Source organism: Larus michahellis, chromosome 8 (assembly GCF_964199755.1).
Source record: "Larus michahellis chromosome 8, bLarMic1.1, whole genome shotgun sequence".
Classification (NCBI taxonomy): Eukaryota; Metazoa; Chordata; class Aves; order Charadriiformes; family Laridae; genus Larus; species Larus michahellis.
Window position 1 is genome coordinate 36,349,033 of NC_133903.1, and position 12,901 is coordinate 36,361,933.

A 12,901-nucleotide genomic window follows, 5' to 3' on the forward strand; every position below is an offset into this window, starting at 1 on the left:
CATTCGCATATTTCTTTTTGGGTTCTTCTAGACAGGCAAACACTCCCAGTCAAGTAGAAACTTGTGATCAGTCTCACAACAAGTAGTTTACTGTTTTGATTAAGTTGTTAGGTGCAGCCTCCAAATACCAGTCATCTGCTCTTGACTTAACTACAAATCATGTTTCTTGTATATGTTTTGAACGAAAACTAACTGATGCAAATAGCTCAAATGCAATGTAATTTACTGCTACTTTGCTTTACTTTATTATTTTTTTTTCTCCTTTTGCTAGCTGACATGCAGGCTGCAGAATGACCTAAGAAAAGGTGTGCTTGCTTTTTCTTCCTTACACTGAATGCTACGCTGTTTTCTGTTTTGTCAAAAATCACAAGATGGGGAGACTTCATATTCAGTGTAATAATGCGCATATTTTTCCTTTGCTCAGGTTTGGGAAGGCTAGAGAGAGATTGTCTGCCTTTTGTTTTCTGTCATGGTTTGTAACACTACGTGGCGCTCTTGTTCAAATAACGGATTGTTATTTTGCTTGCATTCTTTAATCTGTCAGTGAGAGGTTGAAATGTGTAAAGGATGTCCAAAACCGGAAGTGTTTCTAGATGAACTAATCAGAAAAATTCTCAAGCTTTATGAAGAAACTCGCTCTTAAATTCAGGCCAGTTCACACAGATAAGACATTATGAAATGGGTGTTTATTTGATGTCTATGCTTAAGCTTTTGTTTGAACAGTTATGGCCTATTTTCTTTTGTCCTGTGTGTAAACTGTGCTCTACCTGGATAAGTCCCTTTCCAAACAACTCAAGATGAATGGCAATCATCGAGGAAAAACTGCAGTCTTCTGCATTTCAATGCAGAAGTTAACATCTCAGTGATTTTTAGACCTTCAGTGCAGGCGAAAGATCCCAAGTGAATAGAAGAATGGTTAAGAGGGATGATCTGCTAGTAATTCTGAATTCTTTGCTCACATCAGTCTGATCCCATCTTCTCTAAAAGGTGTGTGTGTGTGTGAGAAGGGGGGAGCTGTTGCATTCACCTACCTGAGGGAGTGGCACAGCAGAATTGGCACAGGACAAGTGCTTCAGAACACACTTGGGTACCATCCGGTTTAGCTCATATGTGAGCTAATTCAACCACTGTATAGCTTCTACTGCTCTTCCTCGCACTGTGCAAAAGTGACTTTACATATTGCAAACCACAAAAGCTGAACATGTGCATCACACTGAACCAGGTATCTGTGGTAGTCATCGTGGACAAATGATACTGCACTGAGAAGGACTGCAGCTTTGGCTTTGTTTCAGAAAGACTTTTGTCTTGCTGGACCCTAGAATTCATTTGGCTTTAATGCTGAATTGGAATTTTGCACGGCATCTCTACTGACATGTGAGGAAGATGATTTGCCTTCTTCTAATTCTGTTCTTGTTGATATGGAATGTGGGCAAGCTCCAGGACTGCAGCACTCAGATGATGAAGATCCCTGCTTCCCAGAAGCACATAATTCTTGAATGCTCTATTTTGTGTCTCTGTGCCTCCAAACTAATGATCTGATATCCATGCTGCTACATAGCTAGTGTATTAGTGTGGGACAGTTCAGATTTATCTGGCACAAAGTTAATAGAGATCTACCGAGCTCAGTATTGTCTCCAGAAGCAGTAGTAATGAGTGCTTAGACCAAGAGATGTGTAACAAGACTGTAGTGATAACTTTTCTCTTCCCAGCCAAGATCTCCTTGCTACTTGCCAGAATCTGTGCAAGGATGTACTAAACTAGAAACTGCAGCTGGACCATGAACTTTTGCAGTGATTGGATTTTTATCTATGAAGTGTGCAATGAATTATTAAAAAAAAAAAAAAGTAATCTATTAATGCTTTTGTAGTTCTTTTGCCCTCCCATTTACTTGGTCATTGTGAGAAAATGCTCCTTGTTTTTTGTTTTAAGCCTGCTTCTTGATATCATTGTTCAATGATCTGTATTTTGGTTTTACCTTCCTGCCTTTATCACAGTTCTCTAGGCCTCTCACGTCTGTGCCTTACTCTTTTTCCATGTATGACTGCTGCTGTATGTAGCCATTTCGCACTTCTGGTAATCTTCATTACCATTCTCTGTTTGTCTCTTGGGGTGACCAAACTCTACTTGAGTTATTAATACGAAGTACTATGCCACAGCTATGTTTTGATTTATTTTCCATGCCTTCCCCGAGTCCTAAAGCTCTCTTGATTTTCCTGGCTTCTGAGCATGGATTTGGTATTTTCACAGGACTGTCTAAAATAATGCCAAGGTGTTCTGCTTCCTAGCCAAGAAGTTTGTAACACCAATTTAACGGCTGCTACTTGTGCTGCGTATGGTTACGGTTATTTTTGGTTTTTTTACATGACTTTTAATGTATTGGTAGTGAATTTGACCTGTAGATTTACTATGTATTCAGTATTGTGAAGTCTTCCTTCAGTCTCCTTTCTTTTAAACTACTTTGAATAACATTATGTTGGCAGCAGCATGTGTTCCCCCCTTTCCAGATCATTTAATTTTAATAGCACAGATTAAAGGAAGGCAGGGGATGAGTGTCCATAGCAGCCTGCTGCTGTTAGAAAAACGGCTCATGACTACCTCATGCCACTCTCCTACTCTCTCACTCTTTGGTGTATCCTGTTAAGAACCTTTGAGAATGTTTAAAAAAAAAAAAAAAAAAAAAAGGGGGGGGGGTGGGGTGTGGCGGGGAAAGGAGTTAAAGGTAATTCCCTCTGCTGCTCTCATAACCAAATAAATAACAGAAGAAACATAAGGGGGGAAAAAAACCATTATAAACTACATATTAAAAAAAAATACAGGATAGACACAGAAAATGTAATATAGTTAAATTTATTTGTTCTTATTTACTATTCCACTCTCCAGGTAACCATCTCTGACAAGTCCAAAAATTTGAGATTATTACCCACTTCAGACTGGAAGCCACCAAGAGTTTAGAGGCTACAAGTCAGCTGATTACTACCATCGTGCCTCAGTATGAGGTAGTAGCTTCAGTTTCCTGCCTTGAAACGAGGAAGACCAGCAAAAAAAATCATGGTTGTATTTTGCTGGAGTATAATTTGAGTCAGCTATACTAGAAAAACACAACCTGAGCTTTATCTGTTTAGTGATTCAAACTAAAGGCTAAGACCTAGCAAAATAAAGCTATCAGACTGATTTGTATAAAAGGATGTAGTGCTACTGCAAGTAGGCACTTTTTCCCTGCAAGAAGTATGTACTGGAAAAATCTGATTCACATGTGATTTTTCTATGTGTAATTGTACTTATGGCTGTTTTAAGGGCCCTTAGCTCCTCCCTCGTGTGGAAAGAAATAACCTGTTCCTTGGTGGGAGCCTTGGACCTTGCTGGAGAGCTGCGCCCAGTGGTGGCTGCACCTATAACAGACCTTCTGTTGCAGCTGCAGGACAAGCCATTGGCAACTCAGTATTTCTGAACGGAGGCTTGCACTAATTTTAGCTTACCTGGCCAACTGAAACCAGTATGCTAAGCAGCATTTTACTTACTTATTTATTTATTTATTTCATGGACAGGCACTGCCTGTCTGGCAACCAGTTTCCTGGAAAAGCGGGGCTTTCTGTAGCAAACTAGGAGGTGAAACCATGCTCGGGAGGCGATAGCGTTATGCACAGGATCGGTCTGTGAGGTTATGGGTGGGCAGCATGTATGTGGCACGGGGGAGGGAGCAGGGTCTGAGGACGGCTATACTGTCATACATAAAACAGAAGGGTGGGTGGACTGTGGAGCTCTAGAAGGTGGCTAAATATTTAAAAGCTGACTTTACTATTTTTGGTTTGTTTTGCTGTCACTTAAAAAGGAATGCTTTAAATTTTGGCCAAGGTGATATGCTTGGAAACCAGCTTTTATATTTTCATTTCTTCCTGCTCTTATCTCTCATGTTTAGTTTTTTATTAACCAATGCTTTTACCAGAAAAATGCTGGGATGGCATTTTCAATCAAAATCAGGTAGATGGGCACACTTTGAAGTGAAACAATGTTCTGTGAAGTCCCATGGAGATGAGTGTTTATCTGCTCTGTGTACATAGCAACAACGTATTCCTGATTGTGGGAACAGGAACACGCATATCTTCATGCTTGCATATATACTGCATTTATGGTCTTAGGTAACTTTCCACTACTTTCAGCAAAATCCAGGATGTGATTTGTGTGTACGTGGCAGTTGGTCAAATTTATAAGTCTGTTCAAGTCCATTGGATTATGCAGAGGGCAAAATAACCCAGATGCATAAAACAGAGGAGCAAAACAAGCATTGTGATCCAAAAAAAGTGTGTTGAAGAAACTCTTCTCAGCTTTATTCTGCTTTGAGTAGTAAATTTTACTTCCATGTCATTACAGCTGTTAAATCACCTTTTTCCCCAGCTTTGCCATTCTCATCCTCAGAGCTGAAAAAAGAAAACAAACAAAGCCATTGCATTTTAAGACTAGCTTTCTATTTCTATTTCTGATGCTAAATCTCCTTATTTAGAAAAATGTAGAATATACATACCTCCAGTGGTTAATCCAGCAGAATAAGCATTGGTTTAGTGTTATAGAAAGAAATCAGTAGAAAGCATTAGTTCTGGTAATTTCGCAATAAAAAGCGAGTTTATTAAGAAATTACTCCATTATCACTATATGAAAATTTGCTCAGCTCTCTTCTAACTGTTTTGTTTCTGTTACCTTCACTAAAGCGTTGCAGACAGATGGTATTGTCCTTGACTAGATGCTGACAGATTAGAAGGATGCATGAATAATTAAACAAACTCTTTGTTTAAACTAAACTCCTCAGTGGGAGCTGTAACTGTTTGGAAGCCTTTTTCTTTTGTGTTGATGTTCACAGAAAACTTTCCTGTCTTCCTGGTGCAGTGAGTCAGAGTGGGAGTTAGTCATATTCCTGATATAAGTCTGACGGAGTAACTTAGTATCTGTAAAAACATCAGTATGGCTATTGTCTGTAACTGGGTATAATGCGGGTTAGTTTGAAAGTGACAGCGCAGGGCAGATGATTAAATGTTAAGGTTATTTTTAGAACAGCAGTATAATGCTGCTGTTAGATATGTAAGAGCCTTCCCCCCCACCACATCGTTGATCTGAGAATGCAGTGGGAATAATCTCCAGCTCTCTGACCTGTTAGTTTGAAGAGTCGCCCAAAATAGCATGTCTCGTTCCTTCATCCTGCGTATGTCTCTCTACTGAGAGACGGGGGGTCAAAGCAGCTGTTTACTTGATTTATGCATGTCAGCAAATGTCCAACTTGAGTTATGTTTTGAATGCTGAAGTTGTTGCAAATCAGGAGCATCTGAGTGTAACTTTATACGATAGGGCCACTGACATTAAGCTTAGCTCTTGAAAAGACCACGGAATTCTGAAGGATTTGAGTCCTGGTTGTGGTTTGAGAGAACAATCAGTCTGATGTTTCACTTACAGCCAATAGTCCATTTTTGTGTTGCTCTATGCATTACAGAAACATGGTATGCATGAATCTTTCTCTATGAAAAAGCTTTGTTGTATGTTAACTTTCTTCAATGCAAATGGAGCTAAGTCTCTGCTGTGTGGTTTGTTTGGTTGGTTTTTTTTTGCCACAACTTCCAGTGGTAAGGAAAAAAAATTAGCTTATTGAGACTAGCTACCTGCCAAAAACCTTGGACCTTCATGTGCCGTGAGAGCCTGTTCCACACTGTCAGTAGGTTTTACTGCCTATTCAGCTTCAGTTTTTCCTTTCCTTTCCTTTTTCATTCCACTATGTCTAGCCTTTGTTCCCCCCTCAGGACTTTTAATTTCCCTAATGAGTTTTAAATCTTCAGAACATTTGCACACTAATTCATTGGACTGAAATTTAAAGAAGAAAATAAGCTCTAATAATGCAAAACACTGGTGTCCTAATTATAGCATTGTCATCCTTCTCTCTGTATGGTTTTTCTGAGGGCACACACTTTGAGATATTAGTTTCCCACCAAGCTCATAGGGAAAAGAAAATTGCTCCCATAGGGGAAGAGGTATGTCCTACATTTTTGTCACTTTGGGGGCATGCTGAAAACTAATTTAATCTGGTATTTCTCTATATAGATTGGTACATGGACAATTCCTCTGCCTCCTAGTTGGCCATCGAACTTTTTCAGTAACTGGCCACCATCGCTAACTTTTTCAGTAACTTGCTCTGAAGATTCATTTCTTTCCCAAAGTAACTTTGTTACATTAGGGACCATCTCCTTGGTCTGTCCTGTGCTTCCTTGTTTTCCGTTCTCTTTCAGAGAGTCCTCAGTGCCTGTTTAATGTTCAAATGCTGCAACTGCCTCTCAAAGCTTTCATTTCAGAGAGGATTATTTTTTCTGTTGTATGGCTTGTTGTTTTAGTAATGAGTGATGAGGTACCAAAAATAATTTTGACTCCCCTGTTTTCACTGGTGATGTTTAGGGTGAACCTGCTAAGCTGGGCATCAGTGGCTGCTTTTAAAACAGTTTATTTCCCTAAGAAGCAGCTGTGTGTAATACATTGTTCTAGATTTAAGAGGCTTTCCTGGTTTTGTTTCTTTTTTAGAAGTCGCGGTAGGATTACAGGACTGCTTGGGAAAAATTGAGTCACTTCCTGCCTTTTTCCACTGATCAAAATGTCCCAGGGAGTGCCAATAAATAGGTAGAAGGGTAAAGAGGAATATGGCTTAGTTCCAAATTTTCCTGGGCACTTAAGAGGCTCACTTGGAGGCAGTGCTGACTGTTGGGGTGTATTTCTGAGGTGGTTGCCAAACTGCTTTTAATTTAATTGGGACCATTTTTTTCCTAATTGGCTAGAAATAGGAAAATTTTCCCCTTGGTAGAATACTTCTAAGTAAACGGGTAAGACCAAACACAGGTTAACAGAACAGATTCTCAAATGTGTTTGCTAGATTTACACTTACTCCCCTTCTCTGAAAGTCTGTGTTTGTTTTCCACTAACCTCAAAAGAGAGAATTGTTCTGAGAGTGTCTGAGTGACAGGGAAAAATGAAGAAGTTTCAGATGCTTCTTTCAAGAGACAAAACTAAGCAAAGATTGTTACAGATCAAGATGCTTGGCTAACATCTTATGGCCTGTACGAGGCCACCCAAATGGTACTGCTAGCTTGTAGTGATGACTTAGAAATTTCTTTCCCGGGATCTCTTCAGGAGCACCCACGCAGCGGGCTGTTGGATGAATGAATTGTTTCAGTTGCAACCAGCTGGTGGGTGGGTGAGTGTCACTTCTTCATTATATGCCTGTAAGTACGTGATGGGGGAATTAAGGGACTATCCCCAAAATATAATGGGCTGGCGCAGTTGCTGGAGTGTTTGATCTTGCCTGTACCAGCTACTTCTGCTCCCAGTTGCTGGCAGCAGCCTTTGGTCCCAGAGGACACAGGAAGGTGCGCAGATGGCAGGATTGGTGCTGGAGAGAAGCAAAGGTCCTCCCAAGTGATAGAAAAGCGCAGTGGCCTCTGATCAGAAAGGCTGTTCAGCGCTTCTGGAATATTTCAGACCGTTGTGTGAATGACTGCATGGGGTTGATACTCCTATAAACTAAGAGCATTACTTACTGAACAGCTCTTTCCAAGCAGTGCATGCTGAAGCAAAAATACTCGAAACTCCTTATGTGATCCAATGACCACCCTTTCTCCTGGCTTTACCTGTATTGTAAAGAAATGCTGGGCTGCCAATGCACTTTAGGGAGGGCCCAAACTTACACTTTTGTTGCCAAACTGCATAATTATTCAGAATATAGTCTGGAAGAGGAACAGGGAGAGAACGTGGAATCAGGACCCCTGATCTTCCTATAATTTGACCACAGTGTTCTTTCCTTGAGGTGGAATGTGACTCCTGTCTGAAATCTGCTGCTCTGTAAATATACTTAAATGCTGTTTAATAGTATACATTAAAGTACAGCATAATCGTAAGGAAGAGCTTTCCGTGTTTCTGGAAGATCTTGCTATTGTTCAATCTTCTATTATAAAAAATTATAGTAAGAAATAGATACCTTGAGTATTAATACACTATAAAAAGTATTTAAAAATAACACTATGGACTATATGGGTTAACCATATGTAGTAATGAAGAACTGTTTCATTGTCTTTCAAAGGCTATAAAAATATCTATCTTGGGTTAACAAAAAAAAGGTAAAACTTGCGTAAACATTGTCAAGGCAAGGTTGGCAATGCTGATTCCAGAAAAATGCAAAGCAAGCTGGTTATTAAAGAGTTTTTCTGATTTAAGGAGCAATTTGGTTTATCTAGGAAGTAGTGAGAATGTAGATAGGCACAAAAACCTTCCAGTGAGGAGACAGTGTTAAGAAGCAATGCCGTTAGTTACCTAGTAGAAAGGAAAACTAATTCTGCTAATCGAGGTAGCGTTAATGGAACTTTTAATTGTCACTTGAAAGAGAAGCACTTTTGATCTCTGAAGGTTACAGAAATGGCTTTTCTGAGATATTTTATTTTCCAAATTTTGATATGGTAACTAGTGCATTGCTAAAGATGAAATAATTCAACAGTACGAAAATGCAGATTGGCGTTTGTTAACAAACAAGAGCAAAGAAATGATTAGTAATTGCATATTAGTCCATGAAAAAATCCAAACGCTAAAGTGAAACAGTTGCTAGCAGATAAGAGTAGTATCAGTTTGCTACATGAGCGAACAGCAGTGACATGATTGTCCTTTTCTGTTACCTGTTAGTGAGGGATCTTCGGTACCATCTCCAGATATCTGGCTCCGAAGTTGTGCACGGTGTGTCGGTGAGCTTAAGCGTTCTTCTTGTTCTCGTAGGGAGATGGAATTTTTGTGGGGTACCTTGTTCAGGCTCGGGCCCAGACTGCTCACGGGGTTCATTTGTGGGACTTCTGTGATTTTCCTGCTTGGTGGCTGATAAACCTGACTGTAGTGGCCTATGGGATGATATGCTGGTTTCTCAGACTTGCTGTCATCTTCATCGTCATCATCATCAATGACAACTAATTCCGCACGAATAACCCCATCGTATCGTGACAACTTTTGTTCTGCTTCTTCATCGTCATCGTCAATGCGCTGATAACCCATGAAAATCATTGTTACTGGTTCAGAATCATCTACGTAACATGGTACAGCTTGGACGACGCTGTATTGAACATCTTGCTCCTCTTGAGGTGTAGGGGATGTTTCATTAAGATGGCAGGGACTTAAAAACCTTGTCTCATTATGTCTTTCTCTTGCATTCTGGTAAGGTTTTAATTCTTCACGTGCAGCTTTTCTTTCTTCGTTATGTACCATCCTGTTCTCAGGATTAGTGTGCACTGTCTTCTCTGAATGGGAAAGAACTGGAGAAGGAGACTTTGGCTGTATTACCTTTGGAAGATCAAGCCCATTCTCTTTACGTTGATGTCTAAAGGGCTCTGTTTTGGGGGAGAAATCTGTCTGATGATTGCTAAATCCATTCATCTCTCTTCTGTGAGTGTCTTCCAGTTTTGGTGCAGCGACTAATTTGTCTTTCTGAGGAGTAACTGGCCTGCAAAATTTATTTGCAAACACAGGCTCATGATACTCTGTGGGAGATTGGGAATTTTTTTCAGTTGCCTGCCGTAGCAGGTCCTCCACCTCAACAGGAGCAAGTTCATCCATCCCATTTTGCGTTGTGCTGCCATTTGAGGACACTGCATAGACTGACTTCCTGCCATCATCATAGACTTTAATTCCTGTCTCTTTAAACTCCTTTGAGGGAAGAGGTATTGTTGATAACACTGTGTTTTCTCCTGTCTTCATGTCTTTTTCAACTTTAATTTCCATGGCAAACAATGCTGTTGAAAGAAACAAGTGCTTAAACTGATAATGCAGCAGCTGCAAGAAATATTATGGAAGAGTTCTGACAGTGATAGAGAATGACTGTCAGAATGAATTATGAAATACGTGAAATTATCACATACATAACCAACATATTGGATTCTCATTTTGAATGCACCCTTCCATCCTGTCAAAACTTGACGTAGAAAAAAATATTTGTGTTGGTATCTAATTCTATGAGGAAAAATAAGCTGTTGAGGAGCCAGTTTTCATTATGTGATTGACTGAGCCAGATTTAACCTCGGCCCCTGGTGTTTTGCTGGGCAGTAGCAGTTGAAAGAGCTCAACGTGCTGCAAGACTAAAGAGTCTTGGGCACTCAGAAGCATTAGGAGGTTTTGTAGTAGTTGGGAAATAACCAGAATACTGCTGGCTGTCCAGTAGGTGTAAGTGCGGATAACAACTGTGAAATGTATGATATGAAGGGAGGAAATACTTAAACCAGGTAGAGGAACAAAGTGCTGAAAAGAAGCATCAGTGTTGAAAATGCTTGATCCTTGTTCTCAACGGCACTCACCTTACACCAGTGTCCCACCTCTCAGCTTTGATGACCTAACTGATAACATAACACAGCTTAAATAAGAACAACATTGTTCCATATCTGTAATGTTTATCCTTCCCTTAAAGTGTATTAAATTCAATTTATAGGAAGTCTTTGCACATATGGACCCCCTTTGGAGTTACTAATGAGCAGTACCTTTTCTCTTTTCTTCATCATCGGTGGCAGCGTGTGCTGCGCTCTTCAGTGCAGAAGGCCTGAAATACTTGGGAAGGTCAGGTATGCTGGTGTATATGTAGTCTGCTGCCTCTGAGTAAAGAAGATCCACAAAACATTTAGTATGTTTTCACTGACTTCTACAGGAATCTTTTTAATTTTTTTTTCTTTTTGACTAAACATACCTTTTTCAACTTCTGCTTTTTCAGTCTTCACAGACTAGGAAAGAGAACCATTAACAATAAATGTGATTAGTCAGTTTTAAGATGTTAACTAGACAGAGGTTTGCTTTACTTGATAGTTTTAACTTTTTGTGTGTGCAGCTTCATACTGAGAAGGGCCTAAAAGCAGAACCCGCTCAGTTGGAACATGGGAAGGGAGAAAGTGAAACTTTCCGGGTCTTTTTTTTGCCAATATAATTCCAGGTCACACAGGGAAGGACAGGACATTACAAAGTCTTAGTCAGTGGCACAGCCTCACACTGTGGCCAAGCTGGTTGGCTTCAAAGATTTACAAAGGCCCTACTTTGGCTTTCCAGTTGTACTTACCTCCCTTCTTATTTTTAGAGGGAGAGTGTGTGTGTCTCGAAGAACAACTGGAGAACTGAAGTTCAGTTTCATTACTATATTGTTGAGATGATTTAAGGTGATTTTCGAGTATCAAAATGACCTTTAATATTAAGTCATGTTTCACTACAACCTCTCTTAGGGACTTAGGGGAAAGCGTGATGCAGTTTAGCTGGGCACGTCATCTGAAGGAGCATGAATATGTCAGGCTCTGTACCTGTTACGTCTGTCTCTGGCTGAGATGCAAAGTTGCTGGTTGGTGCCAATAGCAGTTGTATTTTTTTGAGATGTGCTGTAGATGAGTAATGATAGGAATTGCTCCCCCACCCCCATAAACAAGCAAATGGGGATACGTGGGCACTTGAACTACTGTTGATATCTCGACCCCTTTGAACTACTGTCACTTTAGACAAAAGCTTATAACCACTCACAGGATCCAGCTAGTTCCCCTTTCCTTGGTTATCGTGATGAATGAGTAATTAATTCTACTTCTGGAGTAATTTGGCACTAACCTTTATTATGTCTTCTGTTGTTTTTTCGACAGACTTAAGTTTCTTTAAAATTGCTTCTTCCTTAGCTGAGACTTCCATTTCCTCTCTTTCCAGAGCCTCAATTTCCTTCTCCAGTCTGCAATCACAATTCCCATTGATTTAATACCAGGCAGAGAACAACGCTGCAGATTCAATACACTTTGGATATGGACATTAGTGGGGCTGGTTCTACTTACCCTGACAAATTTTGCTCTAATATGAGATCAGCTTATAATTTCACATGCATCAGAAAATACTGTGAAATGGTATTCTCATCTTCTAAAGGAAAAATATACCTGCAATAGGTTCCTTCTGAGCCTTCTTTGAAAACAGTGGCTGAAATTAACTTATTTTTCAGGAAGGAACAGATAAGGAATAAAGGACCCCACAGCATTTCCTCATCTCTAAGCAATTTTTCTCTCCTACGTTGTCTGAAGAAATGCAATTACTCCCTTGTAATTAAGATGTAGGAATGTAGTATACAGACACCAGGGTTATGATTTTATTTGTTTGTCTCTTAATTTTGTATGTGTACTTATATGCATGATGAAAAGAAGCAAATTCTTTCGTTGTAAGAAAGTCAGAAGAATGTTCTTGTAACTGGTAGTACTTAAAGGGCTAGAGTACATCACCTCATATGCTATATTTTAATAAATGTAGCCAAACTGTATTCAGGAGGATCCCCATGGAGGAAAGTTCTTGTCAATCTATAACTAGAAGCTACAATTCCAGAAGTATGACCTCTATCAATGGAAATCAAATTGCATTCGTATTTCCGAGGGGTAGAACAAGTATCTTTTTTTTTTTTATAAAATAATAACGGCATTTGACTGGTGTTATTGTAGCGTTCCTCATAGACTAGAACAGAGCTTGTGTAGCTAGAGTTAAAAATACTAGTGTGTTTTAAGGGCTCCTGTTGAAGGCTTTGTACTAAGGCTTTTAAAGGCATATGCGTGTCCTCCTTAGTCACTGGTCGGCATTTTGTGTCCTTAATTCTCTGGGACAAGTGCTGAAGTCTTATTTGTGGAAAGCGTTCCTTTTCATCAGAACAGCAGTCATGTAAGATGCCCTGGGTTCAGTGCACCTAGGACAAGCAGCCGAGAAGGTTAATGTTTGTAGTAGTAACATCCTCACAGTATTACCGATAGATTTGCAAGAGAAAACTGAGTAGTTCACATAGGTGTGATACATGTTGCATCAGGTGCTGATAGCAATCACTTTCTAAGATTGGAATTGAGATTTCTAACGCTAAGAAACAATTTTT

The 12,901-nt window shown here is 39.7% G+C and overlaps 1 protein-coding gene across 1 annotated transcript in view; it reads right to left on the reverse strand.

Moving 5' to 3' along the window:
• Nucleotides 1-2,831: 2,831 nt before the first annotated feature.
• PALMD (palmdelphin) overlaps nucleotides 2,832-12,901 on the reverse strand; it is a 29,641-nt gene continuing 19,571 nt past the window's right edge. The window contains exons 4-8 of the mRNA XM_074597133.1: nucleotides 11,620-11,734; nucleotides 10,727-10,760; nucleotides 10,524-10,634; nucleotides 8,685-9,785; nucleotides 2,832-4,415 (exon numbers count right to left, since the gene is read on the reverse strand). Of these exons, the coding sequence (XP_074453234.1) occupies nucleotides 4,372-4,415; nucleotides 8,685-9,785; nucleotides 10,524-10,634; nucleotides 10,727-10,760; nucleotides 11,620-11,734 (1,405 nt within the window). The 3' untranslated portion in view covers nucleotides 2,832-4,371. The remainder of the gene's footprint in view (nucleotides 4,416-8,684; nucleotides 9,786-10,523; nucleotides 10,635-10,726; nucleotides 10,761-11,619; nucleotides 11,735-12,901) is intronic.